General features: G+C 41.0%; 1 protein-coding gene across 1 annotated transcript; it reads right to left on the reverse strand.

Moving 5' to 3' along the window:
- Positions 1-627: 627 nt before the first annotated feature.
- On the reverse strand, positions 628-14,595 carry CAVIN2 (caveolae associated protein 2). The gene is made up of 2 exons (XM_081243162.1): positions 13,806-14,595; positions 628-3,090 (listed from the first exon to the last, which is right to left on the reverse strand). Exons 1-2 carry the CDS (start codon positions 14,286-14,288, stop codon positions 2,296-2,298), a joined length of 1,278 nt encoding a protein of 425 aa, XP_081099288.1. The 5' UTR covers positions 14,289-14,595; the 3' UTR covers positions 628-2,295.
- Positions 14,596-23,073: the final 8,478 nt, after the last annotated feature.

Consider the following 23,073-nt stretch of genomic DNA (forward strand, 5'->3'; position numbering starts at 1 on the left):
TCATTTCCACAACTGCTGCTCTCTCTAATCCCTACAGTATGTGTTTTCCAACAATTAGCTGGCTTAATTCTTTGTTCCACTGGTTAGGATTTTAATGTTTCAAATGAGGAACAGAGAATAAATGTCTGTCCGTCAAATCTAAAAAGATGCCTGACACGCAGATAGTTTCTAGGAACAAATAACATAAGCATTTTTGAAAAGGAAATGTAAGCCTTGCATTAGCTCTGGATGGCCCAACTCCTTGACTGCAAAAAAGTAACAGCAACTTTGTAAAGGTTAAACAGGCATGTTCAGGGCCCTGAGTGAAATTTAGTCTTCTACCAACTGGATGGCACTGTAGAAGACAAAGGTGTATCTGTGTGAATAAACTGAACATACAGTTCAATACATTCATGTTTTCAGGGCTATTTAAGGTATTATAAGGTCTGGTACAAAATAATAAAAATGTGGATGGAACTATCAGATTCATCAAGCTGCTACAGTAAATTCAGATGCTCTCCAGAGCTGGCAAGGTGATGTCAAGAAAGTTAAACTTGAAGAATGAGACTTGGATTTCTAAATGAGATTGAGGAAAAAAGAAAGCCAAGTTAATAGGGGAAATCAAAAATAAAAAATCAACATTATGGCTACATTTGGAGGAGAGTTTAATAATCAATTCTTTCTGCTTTTTTTAAAGTTTTCTGCCAAGAAACTGACATTGTTATGTACTTTTTAGTTTTAGGTTTATTTACTCTTCTTTAACACAGCCATTGTTAGTTCAACAATCTAATATTTGGGGTACATTATTGCAAAATAAGGACACAGCTGTATCAGTTATGCCATCAATACATTTGTTAATCCTATCCCTTTTATAAGGCAAAGCATAGTTTGTTAATACTGTTTTAGATTAGCTGTATTTGTAAGGTTACTTATAATGAGTGGTACATACTAAAGGTAGGGCATTTGCTCTCTGGTACAACTGTCTTTAAACTGTAATAGTTTTCTCAAAACATTACCATTCTGTAATTAAAAATAAAGCAATATTTTAGTATAATGTTAGCAATAGTAAAAATTACCCTGTCTGAGTAAATGTGCACATACACATAAACACTAGCATGCTTTAAGAAGTTGAGAAACATATTAATATTCTGTGAAATTAATATATAAATAAAATATGACCTGGAATGAAATTACCGTTATGTACAAAAAAGGAAAACTTGATTCTTTCCCTTCCCAGACCTGTTGATTCTAACATGTTACAAACCTACATTACATCATTTGAAGTGTAAGGATTATTTCAAATTTGGAAAACATTAAAGAATAGTATGATACAACTTCCTACAAAAGGCAGTATGTATTAATTAATTTTGAAGATTTATGTTCATTCCAATGTTAAAGAGACATCCTTTTGAACTTCCTTAGGGAAATATTTGTAATGTCTTTTATTAAGAAAAAAATGCAGCTTTAACACAGTAAAATGTTTTTTTTAGACTATTTGAAAACATTAGAAAATAAAAATATTGTGAAGATATAACATGATTCTAGGATAAATGAATTTCTTCAGCATTGTTATATGAGTAAATACTTGAACTAATATTGTAAATATTTTACTTTTGAGCACATGCTTTTTTCTCTGTCTTCATTCTCTTTGCCATTCTTTGTTTCCTGTTTCTTTTATTTTCCAACTTCTCCTTAGTTTTCTTTTTCTAATAGTCCCAACTTTTCTACATATCTTACTTCGTTAGCTGAACATTATAGTCTTTCAATTAACAATGTTTTCTACTAAGTAAATAGCCAACTTTCTCTTTTACCTTTTAAGAAAAGTGTTTTCTTCTTGAAACATAAAGTAGTTATCTCTTTAGCTTAAATACATATGTATATTATATATCACACACTTAAAGAATATAGATTCACAGAATTCTATGGAAATTCAATATATTAGTGGTACGCTTATTCAGCAAGCTTCTGGAATGACAAAAAATTAATCACATTTCATGATTAGTATCTTATGTAGCCTCTGATGTATCTGACTTAGCCAAATTGATCAGTGTTTTTTGACTGCTCCATTTCTTCTTCTGGGCAGTCTTGGAGAACTACAGAAATGGAACCTAAGAGTAAATTAGAAGTGTAGACCCTGACAGGTTGCCTTCATAGTAAATCTCGGGCACGTGTGTGCGCCTACTGTGTAGTAAATGATGACTACCTGGACAGTAACACGGTGTGAGTGGGGCGTGCTGGAGATGTACAGGAGTTTGTTTCTAGGCTCTGGTTACCCACTTAACTGAAAGCACAGGCTGGGCACAGAGCGCTGTGCCTTTAGGCGGTCTGGTCCACCTGGAGCACAGCTGGCTGCACCGGCTCCTCATCTGAGCGCTCTGCCTCGTGGGAGGTTAGCACGTAGCCTCCATCATAGCACACCTGCTGTGCTTGTTCCAAGACCACCGACTCTTCTTCTTCATCTTCCACAATAGTCAAGTCGATGTTGCTGTCCATGGCCGAGTCACTCCCTCTTGAGGCCGCCCTCCCAGCATCCCCCTCCGTGCTCTTCCCTTCCACCAGTACGCTGGTGAGGGATGCTTCGGAAAGACGCTCCGCAAATGAGCTCTCCTCGTGGTCATTGGGCACCTCACTGCTAGGCATGTCTTCTGACTTGGTCTCATTTTCTGCAGGGCTTTCTCCCTCTCGGACTTTCTTCCGACTGAAAGTGAGGGGAGAGACCTTGAAGGGGGAGCTTTTCCCTGAGGATGTTTTCTGGTGATTGGAAGTGAGAGATTTCTTAATCTTCTCTCTCCTCTCTGCAGATACGATCTTTGTCCCCAGCTTGTTCATCTTTTTCTCGATGTTCTGGCGAGAAAATGCTTTCTTGAGGCTATCCACTTTCCGGAGACTGGATCTTTTTATTTTCTCTGCCCGGCTTTCTTCCATCTTTTCCTCTGCACTGTCTTCCAGAGCCTCCTTGTCATGGGGCAATTCATCATCGGACGAGAGGTCCACTGTGTGCAGAGTTTCCTCCAGGGACTTGTTTTCATCAGCATGCTCCTCTTCCTTCCCTTCTGCTAGGCTGGAAGCTGGCTCTTTCACAAACACACTGGCAGGGATCTCATTTTCTTCCTGAAAAGATGGACAATGTAAATTTCACATTAATAACACATTTCACAAATAGTCCTGAACTGCTGTAATTTCTGGGTATGTGTTTTTTGGCATGACAGAAACCAAAGGTCTGTGGCTTTGGTTTTCTAGAATATGAAAAGTTAATTCTAAACTGATCAAGTCATTCCGCTTAGGCTGGATAAGGCCAACGGCTGCCTCTTGGGAATATTATGAGGGCATCTGGCAAGGGCTCTATCAGTGACAGGCAGGGAGGGAAGTGGGCTGTGGGTCAGACAAGACAAGGAAGCTGCCTAGATAAGGGAGCTAAAGTAAGTTACTGTGAACCCAGAGGGCCTCTCTCTCATACGCTCAGGCTCTATTCCTGCCAAAATCCCACTGCAGAAGAGCCTGGAGGTCAAGTTAGAAGACAAAAGATGAGGACTTCCTAGTTCTCTCCCCTGCCCCATCTTTTCCTTAAGTGTCAGGCACCAGGTAAAGCCTCTATCAGGTTCCCTCCCCAAGTAGAAGTCGAAAGTAAAGGCATGGTCAACCTTGGTATCTGTTTAAAAATGCACACTAATTTTTCTAATGACCTAATTTTGGAGTAAGAGAAGCAAGGGCCAGCCTTACTGGGGACCCACTCACGAAGCCTTGTGTTTAGAATGTCCTTTGTGGGCATTATAAGGAGAGATGGTATACTACAGCCATTTCTGGAGTAGTAAGGGGGAATCATGCTGCCAGGCATAGCTTATCAAGCCTCTCTGTTAAATAGGGCTTCCTTGGGCAGGAGTACTTCAGCCTCCACCTAGGGTGAAGAGTGAAGAGGCAAACTCAGGAATCTGTGCACCCTCCTCTTATTCCCAGCACACCTCTTTCTCCAGTTTCTGGGTGTACAATGATCTGCCTCTCCCTCTGCCTCAGGGAGCAGAGCCTGAAAACTTGCCTCCAGAGAGTGCAAGGGGGATGGTTCTCCAGTGTAGCGAAGCAGGGAGATTTGAACTCAGATAGACTTGGGTCACACAGCATAGGAATCCCTTTGATTTTTTTTTTTTTTTTTTTTTTTTTGTTACGCAGGCCTCTCACTGCTGTGGCCTCTCCCGTTGCGGAGCACAGGCTCAGCGGCCATGGCTCACAGGCCCAGCCGCTCCGCGGCATGTGGGATCTTCCCAGACCGGGGCACAAACCCGTGTCCCCTGCATCGGCAGGCGGACTCTCAACCACTGTGCCACCAGGGAAGCCCCCCTTTGATTTTTATATTTTTCTTTAAATACAGGGAAATGAGAGCCAGCTAGCAAAGTGCCTTCACATCTTCATCGGAAGAAATGGCACAGTGGAAAGAACATGTGACAGGAGGCCTGAGTCTCAGTTCTTTCTGTACTGCTCAATGGCTCTGAGGCCTTCAGCAAATAGCTTAATCTCCTTGGGTCTCAGTGTCTTCCAAATGTGAACAAGAGGATTTGACCCAGATTAGCAGCTTTCAAACTGCACTCCCAAGGGTATTAGGAGTTCTGCAAGAATGCCAAGGTGGGCCAGGCTCCAGAGCCCACTGCCAGCCGGGCTTCAAGCAGAGCCTCAATGTTACCTGATTATATTGTGGACTGCCGAGTAAACTTTCAGTTTGAAAAATAACTGGATTTGGTGAATTTAAAAGTCTATGTGTTAAAAAAAATAATAATAAATTAAATAAATAAATAAAAGCTCAAAAACAAAACAAACAAACAAAAAGTCTATTTGGGAGCTAAACTTCATGCAAAGTTTATGTTAATGGGTAAGAACTTCCCTTCTTATTTTGCAATTTTGATTGACTGAAAAGTCAGTAAAATTGCGGTAGTGATCAAAAATATGTTCTAAGGGTATACCTGTATACTTTCAACTTCTCACTACAAAGACTAAGTGAACAATGTTTTAATATAGAGAAACTTAAAAATCCCTCTCCTCATTAATCACCAAATAGTATAATTACAATACTCTCTGAAAAGATACAGCCCCATGTCCCCCCCTTACACACACATACTCATAACAGAGTATGAGTTCCATAAATTGGTTAGAAACAAAGTCTTGGGTAGAGTAAAAAGCAGCACGTCTGGTTAAATAGAATCCTTGGTAGAGTTAAGAAATCCCAAATTCCGTTTCCCAAAGCTTACTCCCATTTTGAATATCACAGAATGTCAGAAACACAGTATAAAAGATAAAGTAAAAACTTGAAATTTGCACGGGATTCCCACGAATAACTTATGACATGGACCTTTACAGAGGGCAACTCTGCCGCGCTTCAAGTCTTGACTTGCCTCCTTTTCGTCGGCGTGTATTCCCTGTGAGGGTGGGAACTTCTGTCTCCTGTTCACCGTTAAGTCCCGCGCCTAGGGTAGTCCCCGACAGCTCAGCAGTTATTTGTTGAATGAGTGCATGTTGAGTGAGGAGGCTTTCTAAGACAGCCCTGAGGGGGGCTAGAGTGGAGACTGCCCCTGTGTCGGGCACTGCAAAAGAATGGACTTAGCTCTGTGTCTAGAAGGACATTTGCTGACTGCTGCTGCCACTGGGAAAAGAGGAGAACCAGGCCTAAGGGGCTCAGCAGTTTCCATTTTTAAGGAAGGATTTTATTCTCAGTGGATGAGCATTACTAAAAGAGGGGCAGACTGCAGAAATAGCTACGGCTCTGATGCTTAGTCCAGAAGCAAAATTACTTCTGGGGTTTGACAAGAGGGTTGGGAAGGTTTGACAGGAGTTGCTTGCAGGAAAGGAAGAAACGTAAAACGTAAAACGTTATTAAAAGTCCTCAGTAAAGGGCTTCCCTGGTGGTTCAGTGGTTGAGAGTCCGCCTGCCAATGCAGAGGACACGGGTTCGTGCCCCGGTCCGGGAAGATCCCACATGCCGCGGAGTGGCTGGGCCCGTGAGCCATGGCCACTGAGCCTGCGCATCCGGAGCCTGTGCTCTGCAATGGGAGAGGCCACAACAGTGAGAGGCCTGCGTACCGCCAAAAAAATGTCCTCAGTAAAGAAGGCAGAAAGTCAGGTGGAAAATTAAAAATAAGCTTTGGTTACTAGAGGAGAGGTGCATTTTGTGTAGTATAATCTCAGGTTAATCAGAGGTTTACCTTTGATTACTGTTGATTACCCTGATAACTTCCCTTTCTTCAACCTCAACAAAAGATGTCCATATTAACTGTACTTCTAAAAGAATTAAACCAATAATATTGCATTTTTAATGCAGTGTAAATTTTATTGTTAAAAAAGCACAGTTACTGTTGAGTGTTAGACTCTTGTCTCTCTCACCATGTGTCCTTTGAGGACAGGTTTGGGAAAAGTGCATTATCAGGTGAATCAGAAGTGATCTGTTGGTAGATCAAACTGCATACATGAGGGCAGTCAAGAGATGGTGGGAAACCCAATTGAGCTCTTTCAGACAATGTCGGGGAAATTTATATAGGAACTCTTTGATGCCAACTATGAAAATAAACCCAGCAGGAACAGACATAATCCAGAATGAGTTGGATGTGTCTTAATACAACTGGAAGCAAGTGAGATATGCCTTTTTGGCCAACTGCTATGCTTCTGCTGTCATTTTTATTAATCAAGCAGTATTTTGGGTTATGTCTACTGGACAGTGTTTATTTTGTGACTTCTTATAGTTCTCCCCTGAAGGTAAGCAAGCCCTTTCCCTTCACATAGAAATTTGTGAATGTCCAAGTACATGTGGGACTTACATTTCCATAATGTTTGTTTAGAAGCAGAAAAATGCTGACACTCTTCAAAATCTCTATTCTTTAGTAAAATGTATACATGGCATTTGACTATAAAGGAACGATTATAGTGGTGGAAATTCAACTTGAACTTCAGACAGTGGCTCCTCTGTAACTGCACTGTCCCCCAGGTGTCCAGTCTTACCTGCTCATGTGTCCTCCTTCAGGCCAATTACACATACCTTATGGAAACACTTGATATTTCACCTGCCTACAGGTGAGGTGATACTCCTGCCTTCAGCCTCCTGTTGTAATGTTTTTGATCTGCTTTCTCTTACAGATTCTAAGACTGATGGCTCTTTCAAGGGGGAGGATCAAATATACATCCTCAATTCTGTCACTACTTAACTATGCTAGTTACCCATATATCCACTTGGGGTTTGTAACTCCTTAACATGGCATTAAGAATCCCTTGTGAGTTGCATTGCTTCCTTGGATAGTTCTACCCAGGAGAGGCCCCCAGCTGCAGCTGACTATTTGCCCTATAGAGTTATTTTTTTATTTTTAAAAGTTTTTTTTAACATCTTTATTGGCGTATAATTGCTTTACAATGGTGTGTTAGTTTCTGCTTTATAACAAAGTGAATCAGCTATACATATACATATATCCCCGTATCTCTTCCCTCTTGCGTCTCCCTCCCTCCCACCCTCCCTATCCCACCCCTCTAGGTGGTCACAAATCACCGAGCTGATCTCCCTGTGCTACGCAGCTGCTTCCCACTAGCTATCTATTTTACATTTGGTAGTGTATGTATGTCCATGCCACTTCCTCCAGATTTATTTTCGAAAAGGTACGTAGCCCCACTGATGCAGCTGCTCCTGGTTCTGACCTTTCACAAGGACCCCTAGGGGTTTTTTAAAAGGAAAGGAGGGCTTCCCTGGTGGCGCAGTGGTTGAGAGTCCGCCTGCCGATGCAGGGGACACGGGTTCGTGCCCCGGTCCAGGAAGATCCCACATGCCGTGGAGCGGCTGGGCCCATGAGCCATGGCTGCTGAGCCTGCGCATCCGGAGCCTGTGCTCCGCAACGGGAGAGGCCACAGCAGTGAGAGGCCTGCGTACCGCAAAAAAAAAAAAAAAAAAAAAAAAAGGAAGGGAGAATTAATCAGTACACTTCTAACATATATGAATGATATGCTTGCATCATAAGAGAGAAAAGGAATGGAAAGAACTCTTGAAAAAGTGGCATTTTTTTCCTTGCACTTTCGCTTGTTTGCTGTTTATACTGATTCTTGTGAACTAACAGTCTCAAGTCTTATGTGCAGATATCAACACAGAGAAACTGGCCAATATGCTGGGTACTTCTTGGTTTGGTGCTCATGGAAGCAAATCTTCTTTGCACATAGATAGATACACACACTTTAAAAGAGAAGGAGACTCTATGACTAGCATTAGAAAAGTAAGTCATTTAAAAGCTTGAACAGGCAGTTTGTTCTCCTGTCACTAACTTATCATCCCCGTTGTTAGAAGAAAATAACAAAGGCTGTTACATTCCCACAGGGATGTGGTGGCATCCTAGAGGGATATGAGGACCATAAATTTGTGTCCATGGAATGTTTTGTCCAATAATCTCTAAATACTAGTTATGAAACTGGAACTGTGCTCACCTGACATTCTGATTTTTAGGTCTCTTTTACACATGGATGGTTTTCTCCAGTTTGTGTTTCTGAGGTATAGATTGCCAAGTGGATAAAACCATTGATTAGAAATGTACCCCTAAGGCAGCTGTTGGTGGAATCAGCAAGTCATAAGAATAAAATGTATTAGTTATAATCCCTGAGCAGTCTTTCCCATTCTCGAGGATTTAAAAGTTTCATTATTTTTCAGTGTTATAGAGGGTTCAGTTCTTTTTTAAGATCACACTGCTTAGGTGTTCTTCGTTGCACACACACAAAAAACACAAAACAAAACAAAAAACAAACCACACTGAATTGTTTAAAAGCTATTGTAGAAAACCCAGTAAACATGAACTTTGCCGTAGTGGGATTATAGTGTTTGTTTTCACTCATTTCATAGTTCAACTCTATAATTTCTATTATTAATAAAATGAAACCTTGCTAGTCACTTTGTTTCTCAGGGCCTCTGCTCATTTGATATAAAATGAGGTTAACCTAAATGATTGTTGAGGTGCTTTCCAGCTCTAAAATACTTGATTCTGTGATATTAACCTAAATCCTACGAAAACTAGCCTAACAGATTGCAAAAGTGATCTCACAGTGTACAAATGCCAGACATGCTTTGTTTCATGCAAGAATCAAAACTATAGGACCTGAGTTACATTGGAGAATGCTTTTCATTTGTTCAATTAAAACAGATATGGATTACAAAACAACAGAAGGGGCAACATTTACCTGGAAGGGCTGCATCTGAGATAGAGTCTCGTTTTTTAATATGTGAGAGAACTAATGATTCTTTTGAAGAAATACCGATAATAATCAGTTATTCATTTAAAGTGCCTGAGGCAGTGCTGACATTCAATAAGTGTAAATAATAACAATAAGAACTAGTATTTTGTTTATCTCATAAACTAAAGGGCACCAGATAAGTAGCACATCAAAACCAGTATCCCATTATGGGAATATTAATCAATGTGATACAAACATTGCGAGCTGTCATATAAAGGTGACTTTGGTTATTTATATGCCCATTTCTTCTAAGTCTGTACTAATTTAGCGATTTTCAGAGCAGTGGCTTTGGATAAATACAGTCTTTAAAAAAATTAATTTAAAAATAGTCTGAAGATGTTATACTTTTAGCACCTTTCTAAAATTCTGTTCTCATCAAAGGAACCCAAATGATGAATATTTGAACACATTTATAGGCTTGATTCTCCATGAATGTAGCCACAGTAAACATCTAACTTTTACTCTTTTCACCCAATTTCACAATTTCATGTGGATGAAAGTGTAAACTGTCCATGAGTACTCTCATTTTGTTCCCTGGATTTGAAATCATTCCCAAACTGCTTTGTCAAGTAATCATTACTAGAACTTCAAGAGGCCTTAAGTGGGCATCACACCCTCAGTGCCAGTTACCTGTGAAATTCTAGTCTCTTCAATCAACAGAGAAAACTTCCTCTTAACTGTAAATTCACTGATCTTTGTACAAATTTTATTTTTAGTAAAAGATACATATGCACTTACAGGCAAAGAATTAGTCTTATTAGTCTTTAGCATTTTCTTTTTGATCAGCAACCTCTCTGAGTCTTATTTCATTTATACTGGCTCCTGTTACAGTATTTTGAATTCAAACATTGATCTTAAGCCATTATTTAAAAAAAATATAAAAAGGGAAGCTGCTAAGTTTAACAAGGATTTTACAATTTATTTTATTGCTCAGAAGGAGATGAATTTTCTCCAGTTTTAGATTCTACTGGTTATAATTTGAAGTAATTGCTCAGACATGAGAGGCTTAACAGCTACAACAATGTTGTAAGTTTAGCACAGACTTAAATAAATAAATGTCATATTTTAAACAGGACAAATTAAGGACAGATTTCAGAATTAAAAAAAAATGTTCATGTGTATCTAGTGTTACTAGCATCTAGTAGATCAACCAACCAACCAACCAACCAAAAAGCCCCTGCAGATTTTGGAGAACACAACAGGACTTTACAAACTGGAAACATAATCTTCTAAACACTGTAGGACTGAATATGATCCAGTCAGGTGACAGATTTTCTTTCTTCACTCTCCTATTTTTACGTTAATTCTTTTTGTCTTAAACTAGCAAAACAGTGGATTTAGTAAGGGAAAGTCTAGCATAGGGGTCAAGTAGACTGAAAGTGACAAACAACTTAGAGACCTGAAGTGGCACCTGGTACATTATCCACCCTCCTCACTCTGCAGGTCTAGAAAACATCTACCCTGTGCCCCACTGTGAAGACTGTGCTGCTACTAGAAGGGTCTATTTAGAGTAGGCCCTTTGGGCAGAGTCCTGTGCTTTTAAAGGGCTTTGCTTTCTTTTGCTCTGGTGGTGATGTAATATTGATTTCAACTCGGTAGTTGTCATACAATGTATGGCAGGGAGTTGGGAGTGTGTGTGTGTGTGTGTGTGTGTGTGTGTGTGTGTGTTTAGCTTTTAATAAATCCCAACTAAAAAAGCAAAAGCATAGCTGTTTGAAGATGCTGGGTAGGGTGAGATCAGTTTTTACTAAAAAGCCATATTTCTAACCAAGCACAAGTATAGCCTCCTCTCCATGCAAATGCATTGCACATCCACCCAGGAAGAGCTTCAGTTCTTTGAGCTTACACCATGACAGTCGCTAACCACTTAAAATATGTTATCCCATTTATTCCTCACCCTATGAGAGAGATATGAGGGAAGAAGCACTAATGTTTAAGAGCACACACTTTGGAGTCAATTAAATATGAGTTGAAATCCCAGCCTCACCACTGCCTAACTAAATAGTTTCAGACAAGATATAAGTATCTCTGAATCTCAGCATCCTCCTCTGTAAATTGGTGCAGTTGAGATAAACTACAGAAAGATACTTAGCAGAGTATGCAGGGCTTATTAAAAGCTCAAAATACTTTTGCTCTTTCAAATATTAATAAGATGTACAGATGAGGAAACAAAAGCTTGGAAAAGCTACACAAGGTGCACAAGATCACATAACTGGCAAGTGGTGAAACTAGGATTTGAACCAGTGTCTGTATGACAAAATTTATCTTTTCTCAACCCCTATACTGGACTACTCTCTAACACAAGTTATTATTATATCCATCGGCATAATGGATATAATATAATAATTATAATGGATGTAATAATTTACTACCCTAGAAACCCCTACTTTAAGAAGGATCAAGAGAAAGAGCAACTTTTCCACTGAGGGACTTCATTTGTATTTGTTTTTTCAGAATAGTCATCTTGCAATGCCTTGAGAGTTGATATTTCTGATATCCTTTAGGCTAATAAAAGATCTTACATTACATGACTTAAGAAAGGTCCAGTTCCTTGCCCCTCTAATTCTTTGTCTCCTAAACTGCTCTTTCAAAAAAGTCCTTGGGGGCTGCTTGCTAAGAGGCCCTGAATGGAGCCTGAACACATTGCTTTGGATTCTCTTAGCTTCTACCTTGGTCTTGAGCCCCTGTTTCACCTTGTCCTCACTATATGGAGAATTCCTACCGTTTCTGGCTGTAATTTCACACCTGTCAATCCAATGTGACAAAACAGGAGACCATGACAGGGCTTCAGCAGCAGCCCGTGTCTTTAAGTTCCCAACAGTTGTTTTTTTAAATGTCAGATTTACAGTTCTCTTGAAATTTTTAGTCACGTATCTTTTCCATCCCTCTCCCCAACACGTACAGAACATCCTCCGTGGCAAAACAAAACAAAAACTGATCCCGACCTACTGTGATTTTCCTCTACTACATGAATAATTTTTTGTTTTTCCTCCTTAACTGAGGGATAGGACAAGAGAGAATCTCTCTTGATTCATACTGGAAGGAGGGAAATTTCCTTTGATGACTCAGATTTAAACAGGTCTGTATATGTTTGGTTTTGTTTGGAGATCAGTGTTTAATCTAGAAATGCCTTGAGAGTTGAGATTTATAATATCTTTTAGGCTAATAAAGTTAGGATTTTATATGGCTTAAGAAAGGCGCAGTTACCATATCTCTTTTCAGTTCATCTGGTTCATGAAAAGCTATTCCATTTGCATTAAAAGCTAAAAAATTTCCGGTCTGCAACAGACTGCAAGGTATAGAAGGACATCAGCTGCCTGAAGCTTTACAACATTAAGTGCAATGTGGGGGGACAAGAAAGCAGCGAGATGAGTCTTTCCTTTTATGGAGAAGGAGGCTTAGGTTCTAAATTGGCAGAGCAGATTCATTTAGAAAAAGAAGGCTCCCTCGGTTTAAGTTCCAGTTTCTAAATCTCTTTGGGGAGATGAAGGCTCTTCTTGTGTGCCTTTCACAATCAAACATTTGGTTATAGCCTCTCCCCTCCGTGGCTCTGAAATCCTCTCCTATTCACGTGGTCACAATGAGACAGCCCTGGGGCAGGGATGGCAATTGCTTCCTGGGCTCTGTGCTGGCCGGGCTCCACTGGGCGGAAGGGCTTCCAGCGTTAGGCAGGGCTGCCCTTGGATTCACAAACGCCCACCTCGTGGGGGAACAACAGTCCCACACAATCTCCCTGTTCCAAAGAGCCTCTTGCTACATTAACTGCATCATTGATGCATTACAAAAATTAAGTGGCCTTTTCATTCCAAGGCAGCCATTTGAAGGAGAAAATATCCTAGGCTAGCCTTTGTAACTGATAACACTGCTTTTGTTTTACTTTACAGTTGTGGTCTCTCTGAGCAACGAGAAGCACATCTAGTGTGTTTGTAGAGTAATGCTCTGTAGTTTCAGTGCATTTGCTAGAAAAAAGCTCAACAAGATTGCTGTAGCCAAAAGAGTCTCAAAAGTAGAAAGCTAGTTCATCTCTAATGGAATCAATCTTCAATACTTGGTTAGTCCCCAAAACATTGGTGACCTTTGGACCGAGGGAGGCTTTAAAAAGTTATTAATTTGACTTGATTAAAAAACAAAACAGAAAACTCACATGATCACCTCATTTCCACAAAGAGTTAATAAACAGCCAGTGAATTAATTTGCCCTGTCCAGCTAACAGCTGCAGTCAGAGCCCCACGTTCACAATGCAAAGAGACAAGTGAATTTGACTAGTGTGCCTGCACCTGCTCACCTTTCCAACCTGTATGGAGGTGCTCCTGACAAATGACCCCGACCTGCTATCTCCTGAGGCACCTGCCTTGGGTTTAGGCTGCAGTGACCTGGGGAATTCCCAGCCCTGTGTGTAGATTGTAGATTTCACATGCACCTGCTGAAGGCAGCGGGGACAGGGCTGCGCGTGTGTGTGTGTGTGTGTGTGTGTGTGTGTGTGTGTGGTCGGTCCCTGACAGGCAGGACAGATGTAAAAATGGCTGTGAGAGCCAGGCGACTGAGATCATGGATGTGGAGTCCCAGCTGGGTGGGCGGAGAGTAGGGGCACTGACCTGGAAGATGAGCACCTTGAAATGGTTGCGCCTGAGGAGCTGGGCGTGGTTGTTCTCTAGCCGCTTCACTTGCGCGCACTGCCTCTCCAGGCGCTCCTTGACGGCGCGCGTGTGGGCGCTGACCTTGCGGGACTTCTCCAGCAGCTTGCTCACCGTGTTGCTGGTGGAGGCCTGGTACTTGGAGAGCTTGGTGAGGTCGTTCTGGATGCCCTTCACGGAGCCCTCCAGGCTTATCTGCCGCTGCTCCATCTTGTGCTGGTTCTCCTGCACGGCGTCCAGCATGTTCACCAGCTTGTCCAGGAGCGTGAGCACTGTGACGGCGTTCACCTGCGAGTTGTCCCGGATGGCCTCCTCCGTGCTCCCCGGGTTCAGGCTGGGGCTCGGTGTGGAGGAGGGCACCGGGCTGGAGCTGCCCGGCTTCTCCTGCTGCATGTCAGGACCCGGGTGCTGGAACTTCTCGGCTTGCGCAGCGTCCTCCCCCATAGCTGGACAGGTGGGAACGTTCTTTCTGGCTCCGGCGAGAAGGACGGTGGACAGGGGTGCAGAGCGTGGCCCTCTGGTTCGAGCTCAGAGCACCGCTCTCTAGGACTGGCAGAGGTTCAGACGGGCAACAACTGGCTACACTGATCAGGGGAGCTGCATTCCAGCTGCTCTTAAAAGACCTACTCCACCCAGTGGGAGGCGAAGGATACAGAACTGAGAACCACTCAGGGTTTAGAGGCATGCACACGCTTCCTAACCGCGTACTCTTCGGCACAGGTCACTTTCCTGCAGTTTAGCTTTTCTATCCTGTGCCTCTTCCCTTTTAAAAATAAGTTCAATGTCATATTTCACTCATGACTTCATCTAGAGGCGGAGAAGAACACGCTAATTTGGCCCAGCTCCACAGCCTCCAATTGGCTAAAGCTAGTAAACTTTTCTCTGGCTGCTATGCTGCGTATGCTACAGAGTGCCTGTTTGTTTTGTTTTTTTTTTCCTGGATACAAGTTATTGTAACGGAAAGTATTGTTTGCCTTTGCCCTAGAACAGACTGATGGGCTGCAGAGCGCCTGGTGTCCTAACGGAAGGGGCCAAGTTTAAAGGGTACTTGCAGTCAAGTTTGTAGTGTTACTTTTTAATTTCCAAAGGGATAGAAGTAACATAATGACAAGGAAAACAGCCCAGTTCTTACTCTTGCAATTGGTGATGCAAGATAAGATGAAAGAGATTGAAATTCAGGGATGTTAAGACATGCGATGCTGTTACAGTTATCATGTAATAGATGGAAATTTTCTGAATGATCACTTTAAAAATAGAATTTCTTTTGAGAAGTAAAATTGACATAGGAAAAGCCCCCCCCAAAAAAGTATGGTTTCTTTAAGAACTTACCATGCTGATCTGTTTTAACTAATTTTGAATCAGGGCTGAGAGATTTTCTCAAATGCCCATCTCTGCAAGGCATTTATTGACACGTGCCCAGAAGTGTGACTCTCCGGCAGGTTGAGCTGGAGTTTCTGAAGTGCTTCTAATGTTTGACATTTCCAAATTCCTGCTCAGTGAAGTGGCACACCTGTTCTAAAATGTGGCCCTCCTCAGCTGAGCCCTTGGGACCTGGGGCTTATTTCCTAAAACGACTTTACATGCTTGAATTGGTTTTAAACATATCCAGCCTTTGAACGTGCTTTCAGCAGGAAGTTTGTAATAGGCCTTCAATGTACAATTTTAAGAAGAACAAATACCAGCTCATTTTGGGTCAGGGTTGATAACGGAAAAAGTGCCATCCTTCAACGGCAAAATGTACATGTGAGCCAATCAGGAGGTCATTCGTTGTCACATTTATTGAATTTGTGAGTCCCCACTATCTGTTTGGTTCTATATTTGATGAACTATCTAGAGGCTACTAATAAAGTGTGATCTAAGACCCTGCCCTCAGTGCATATGCCTGCTGGTTAGGGAGATGAATCAAAGATTTTACAGAGGCCCCCAATTTTCCTTAGATAATTGGTACCCCCCAAACCCACTTAAAGTGAATCTTTTCAAAATAGGGAGAAAAAAAGTAAAAATATTTGGTTGAGACAATATCTTTTAAAAATGTAAGAAAATTATTAAAATGGATTTACCTTACATTTAACAAAATTTAGTTGGTCGGTGATGTGTTAAACATTAGAACAAAGGATGAATCAAGTGTTAATTCTGAGAAGCATAATTTTCTAACAAAATTATATGGTATCATGACACAATATCCATTTTACATTTGACTTCTGTGGGGAAATCATAAAGAGGGTCATTATTACAAAAATATTTGAGGGCTTCATCAGTTTTCCAAGAGCCTCTCTTATATTTTGACATTCTAATCATTCCCTTTTGAGGCACTTATTGTGCCATCATCTGTGTGGATATTTTCTTCTTCAAATGTTAAGTATTCCAGCTGCAGATTCTCATTTCCCAGAAGAGTTGCCCACGATTCAAGGGCTTCTCTAACATTACCTTCATCAACTTCATGATTTCTTAACATATTTTGAAAGATTTGCAATTTCACACTATAATCACTTTACCCTGATTTTGCATTGATTTGCACTGAGTTTGCATTGCATTGTTGGGTATTGTATAATCAGTTAGATGAATAGAGACATTAAAGACACGGAATGAGGTGGGAAAAGGAGAGAGGCTAGTTGTTAAACAGGAAGAAAGGTTCGCATGTGGCTTATTTATTTTTTAAAATTAATTGTGAATAACACAAGTAACTTAACAGTTGTCTATTGCTGTGTAACAAACCAGTCTGAAATTCAGTGGCTGAAAACAACAGTCATGAATTTTATCTACTCATGATTCTGGGATTGGCTAAGCAGGGCTTAGGTGGAATGGGTCATCTCTTTTCGGAATGTTCATATAGGAATCTGAGATGGTCTCAATCACATGTCTGGCTCCTTAGCTGGGATGACTAGAATCCTGTCCTCCATCTTTAAGCCTCCAGGGACTCTCACTCTGATCTCTCTAGTAGGGGAGTCACACTTCTTTACCTGGTACCTCAGGGTTCCCAAGCAGTGGAAGCAAAAGCTGCAGGATCTCTTAAGGTTAGGCTCTGGAACTCTGTCCCCTTGTCACTTTCATCACATTCTGTTGGGCTAAGCAGGTCAGTCGGTTTCAAAGGGACAAGAAATAGACTTCATGTCTTTAGGGGAGGAGCAGCAAAGTCCCATGATAAAGGGTGAACAGCATGGCAGAGATTGCTGTAGCCATCTTTGGAGAAAATCTACCTCAGCATGAATATATTTTTCTTTCAAAAGACTATTACAGATAAAGCTGAAGGCCCTATCAATCACCATTTTCATTCCATTCCCTTTCACCTTTTGTCAGAAGTAATCATTTGTATGGATTTGGAATACATCTTTGGAATTTATATTTATAAGCGATCAATTCATTAGTGAATAGTTTCATGTTGTGTTGTAATTTGCTTTGTTGCACAACCTTATGGGATCCATGAGGAGCTGTATCATGGTAACCTGTCCTGTACAAGATGGCATGTAACTAAGTAATAGAGTGTGACACAAATGCTAAGGGCATTGAGAATTTATGCAAGAGGAAAGCAAAGGTAATAAAAGAAAGCACTGTTGATGAGTTTGAATTTGAGGAAACCCTGAGCAGCTACACTCACCATCTAGCTGACCTTAAGTCCTATTTCTGTCTGAAAGAGATTAGTGAAATTCAGCAATCAATTCTTAAAAGAAAGTTTTGAAAAATTATATCTACTTATTACATACTATGATGTTCCTTAGAAATTAGGTAATGGAGTTTAGACTTGATACAGTGGCAGATAGGAGGCTCCTAGAGGTTTTTGAACATGTGAAAGTCTGTGTTTAAGAAGGATTAGTGCAGCAATAAAAGGTAGCAAGGGTCACTTGGTTGGTAATGTTTGTTGAATGGGAAATAAGTGCTGGGCATTGGGGCTGCAAAGGTGAGTGACATATATTTGTGGCCCTTTAAAAGCTCCCACTTTACTGGGAGAACTAGGCAGGTGGACAAATACTGGGTATAGATATACAGGTGTGGTGCTGAAGTGGGGTAACATGAGGGCTTTAGTCATGGCAGGGGATGGCTAGGGGTCTGAATTCTCTAACTGACCACCAGCTGCCTACTGTTACCTCAGGTCTCTAAGTCATATAAGCACAGAAGTCACTCCAAGAAAATGCTTTATTACTGGCTAGGGCATCCATCCCAATCTCCATGTGGTTTCCCATTCTGTAAGCCCCAGGTCTTGGTTAACCCTTCAGTATAATTTCTAAACCAGAGGCGGAGGCAGCTCAGTGGCCGCCTTGGTTCGCCTTTTCCATTTAAACCCATAATCCTGGGAATCCTGATATTCTTGTTCTTCCTACTGTGGCAGGGATAGGAGACCTGGAATGATGAGCCCCCAGAAAAGAAAGTTTTTTTCCTCAATGGCTAAGGAAGCAGAGAAGACTAAGCTGGCCACTCCATGTATCTTTTCCTTTGAACCCTATATTGGTATTCAGAAGCCTTTCAAATGTTGGGTTCCTTCTTGAGTAGGAGGTCATATGAGTATATAAACCACCTGAAAGAAAGAGGAACAACATAACACAGTTGTTTTTTTTTTTTTTAAGAGAAAGAGAAATAGAGAAAACAAAAGGAAGGTGTCTTCCAGGAAGAAGAGAAATCTTTCCACCTTTTTACTCTTAATGAAATATCTTTCCACCACCTACCATATAAATGTGAGGTCTGCTTTATGTCCCTAACTTCTGGCTGTTGAGAGGCAATTCTCCATGGATCTTTCATATTTCTGAATGTCTTTTGAGCGGATACACTGACAGTCTTTTGTTCTGGACTGCCTTTTCAAAACTGTTTGTATAGTGAACAACTTTGGAAAATAGTAGCAGAGGATATATAGAGAGAGCAGATGGTAGGGTTATTTGATGTCCAGTATGATAAAGATGATGTTTTCCTCTGGGGCAAAGGTTAGGCAGCTTGTTTGCCACCTCTTATAAAAGCTTGAGGTTTCCTAAACTTGGGTTTCCTCGGATGTGATGCAAATCCATGACATGTGCAGGATCCACCTATACCCACCTCTGTGTCACCCCCATGTGACTTGGAGGGGAGGCAAAGGGAGCTGATGTGAACATGAAGCTATGTTCCTGCTGTGTCATGAGCAATAAAGTCTTTGTCTCTAAGCCAGGAGTCTCTGACCTTCTGCTATGAAAACTGTAGCAGGTTTTACTTGTTTGTCTGCAAGTAGGGTAAAATGTCTGACCGTTCTCAGTTCTTGACACTGGTCAGTTTTTTTGTTAACCATAATAGGTTGTATGAATGAAGTTAAGAGAATGAGGCTGAGAATATGGAAATTTGTTTAAAGGCACTGGAACCAGAAGGCTGGTTAACTCAGGAGCCTCGAATGGCATTTGCATCTGCATTTTTTGTGGACTGAGTATTGCCTGGGGAGATGTGTCGGGAGATGATTTCTAGTGGTAATCTTGTCTTGGCACAGTAGGGATTTCTGATACCAGGGCATGCTCACAGCTCAGTGCCTTTGCATCAGGAGAGAGTGGCCCCTACACACTAGGAAGGTCTCCAGTCGGTATAATGGAATCTTGGTGGTTACAGGTTTTATTTTAGAGACTGGGGAAGGTTCCTATCAGAAGAAGCAGAGCTTCTGTGTACATATTCTTGCTTGGTGGTTTTGGTTTTAGTGAGTGGCATGGATATTTGCTTCCAAGATTTATTTATCAAGCTTCTAAGAATGCATTAATCCATATATCCATTGAATATTTATTGATCACCAATCATTTGCAAGGAATTGTACCCATTTCTGAATGCATATTATTGCATAAAATACATTTGTCCTTATTCTTACAGAATTTAACTTCCTTAAATTAAGGAAGGGAGATATATAGAGTCTGTGTTTTATATTGAGGTTATGTTCCAAGAAAATGCAATATGGTAGATTAAAATTACTTGCTACTCTTCCCACTGAGAGGTGGAGTCTAATTCCCATTTCCTTATATAGTATCTGGAATAGCCTTAGAGTGTGCCAGAAGTAACATTCTGGTACTTCTGAAGCTAGGACATGTGAAGGTTTATAATTTAATCCTGGATTTCTTGGGACACTAGCTTCATGTAAAAAAAAAAAATCTGACTATACTGAGCCTTCCATGCTATGAGGGAGCCCAAGCTAGCTACATGGAGAGGATATGAGAAGAAAAAAATGCCTGGCTGGCCCCAGTTGTCTCAGCTATCTTTAGCCACTTGAGTACTTCCTTTCCCCTTCCCTGCCCAGATGATGCCGCAGTCATTGCAGAGCAGAGATGAGCTATGCCCTGTCCAAATTTCTAACCCACAGAATTGTATGCCTAATAATTTTTGTTTTATGTCATTAAGTTTTGCAGTGGTTATGCAATAATAGATAACTGTACACATGTAGTTTGCAATGAAAATGCAGTTCATTAAGAATTATTATTAACAGTGTAAGTTTGTTCACAGAACTCCTGTATCAAATATTTTTATATGTCCCACTGTTCCCAGAACTTAACTCCTGAAATAATACTGTACAGCAAAATAAAAGATTTTGTGTAATTATTCTTACCTTAAGAAAAACTTAACTCTGAGCTTCATACCAAAGGTGGTGGGATAAAAGCATATTACTGATAAAAGGAATTAGGCAGAAGGGAAGGAGCTGAAGGATCATTTGACCATATCCCCTTCACTCTATACTGCATCCTGAAGTGGGTACCGATGAAAGTGAGGGTGCAGTTTGGAGAAGGCCTGAAGGTCCTGCCTTTTCCTTATCCTTTTGCTGAGACAACATAGAGGGATTGAGTGTTCACTTTCACTAGAAAGATTAATGGTGAAAAAGCACATGATCACATGACCCTAATCTCTCCCAACCACGTCGCCATATAACCCATCAATGATGTCAGTGTGAAATAGAGCAACATATAAGGAAATCCTGTATAAATGAGTGATGGAGCATAAATAATGTATAGCGTTGACGTAAGAGGTAGAATGTACTTCACTTCCCATATGTTATCACTTAGGAAATATCACATTTTTGGAAAGTCTAGAGGGGCTTACACTCTTAAGGCCTCCTCTGCCTCTTGGACTCCCATTTCCCTGCATGCCATTTCCATGCTTCTCCATTCCTGCCCCGTTGTGAACTCCAACCCCTGCTTTAAGCATGTCAGAATCCACTCACACAAAGCACTCACAAGTGTAGTGAGTGTTAATGAAACTTCAGGGTCATAGTCAGGAAGATTTCTGACATCTTACTGGTTCCTGTCTTCCCAGTTTCATGTTTTCTGTTTTCTCCTTACTTCCACTTCCTATTTCACGAAGGGAAATTTTACTCAAATACTGGCTTTGGGTTTTATTCTCTATCTCAAGGAGATATGTTATTATCATGAAAGACAGTTTTCTACTTTCCTAAGAAGAATTCTGGTGCCAGTTAAGATAACTAAACCAAGGGGGGAAAGTGGCAGGGTGGTGGTGGTGGTGGTGGTGGTGGTGGTGGTGGTGGTGGTGGTGGTGGTGGGATGAATTGGGAGATTGGGATTGACATGTATACACTAATATGTATAAAACAGATAACTAATAAGAACCTGCTATATAAAAATAAATAAGTAAAATAAAATTCAAAAAAAAAGATAACTCTTTCCCATCTTGTTTTATTGTCAAGATCAAAGGCAGGGAGACAAGTTAGAATATTGCTTATTCATCATTCATTCCTTCATTCCACAAATATTACTGAGCAACAAGTAGGTGCTGGGAACATAGCAGTGGTCACAAGACCAAGTCCCTGTTCCTATGGAGCTTATGCTCTGAGGGGTGGTGGTGGAGAGAGATGATAAAAAGTAAAATGTAATGTCAGCAATAAGTACTATGAATAAAAATAAAGCAGAATAAGGGGCCGGAGAGTGACATGGTGCTGTGTTAGATAGGGTGGTCAAGGAAGTCCTCCTTGAAACAGGGCCATTTAAGCAGAGAGATGTTGCAGGAATCCAGGTGAGAGGACAGGGCCTTCTTCTGTCATAACATAGTGTTTTTAACACAGTGATGGAGTTTTAGGAGGGCACATGTCCACCCAGCTAAAACTACACTTCCCAGCCTCTCTTTGAGCAAGGTGTGGACGTGTTACTATGTTCTGTTCAGTGGATGTAAGCAGAAGTGGTCAGGGTCACTTCCACAGGCTGCCCTTCAAAGGATTCGGTGTGTGCTCCACAGATCCCTACCCCTCTTTTCTCCATATTCTTTTCCTAGGAGATAGTAAAAGCTGACTTGGATGCAGAAATGGAAACCATTGAATTGCAGATTGAAAATGGCAGCTCTTCCTTCTCTTTCACTCTTGCTCCCTCATAACTCTCCCTCCCCCCGCCCCCCTTCCCCTTTCTCTCTCTTTGTCCCTGCCCAGGTGAGTCAGCTCGCAAACCATAAGAGCTGAGAGCCTGGACTCTCAAGCCAGACTTCCCAGGTTCAAATACCAGCAAGGTTGTATGACTTTGGAGAAATTGCTTTTCCTTTCTAGGCTCCAGATTCTTATAAAATGAGGATAATAATAATTCTTACTACCTTTGTTATGAGGATTAAATGAGTTAATATTTTTCAAATGCTTGGACCAGTGCCTGTAACATGGTAAGCAGCATATGTGTGTGTTAAATACATAAATGAAATAAATAAAAACTCTTAGTATAACTGTCTAGTTTAGCTTCTTGGCTTTGAAGATGTGATTTGAGTTTTTTCAAAAATATGTTCATGTCTTGTGTTGCAGATGCCATATTCAAAATTAATACTTCTTCTGCGGTTTGCTTCTGCCTTGCTCATTCACAGAGCACTCCATGGCACACCCAGAGGAAATACATGGGGGTGCCTCAGCCTTCCCTACCAATAAATTAATCAACTACTTTGAGTTGCTACATGCTCAGCATAAACTGAGACACTTAGATAACAGGAAAAAAATGTAAATCAAGGTCTTCATCCTGGAGAAGGTCAAAGTCTTTGGGGAAAAGTAAGTTTTACGCACGAGAAGCAATTAGAAGACAATACAAGGCAATATCTAATGAAGCGCTGAAGTTGTCCCTTTTCAGCTGCAGGAAACCCCTTAACCTTCTGATAACCTTAGCTTTGCTTCTCTCATTTCAGAGCCCTAAAACAAACAGGAACTGAGGCAAAGAGATTTAAATGAGAAGAGTAACTTAGTACTAATGCTTTTTTTAGACTGCAGTGCTTTTCATGTATGTTGTCTCAAGACACTGTAAGACCTTGTAAAACAATATTTGAAGGAAGTGGG

This window comes from Mesoplodon bidens, assembly GCF_964165515.1.
Source record: "Mesoplodon bidens genome assembly, chromosome: 8".
In the NCBI taxonomy this organism is placed as follows: Eukaryota; Metazoa; Chordata; class Mammalia; order Artiodactyla; family Ziphiidae; genus Mesoplodon; species Mesoplodon bidens.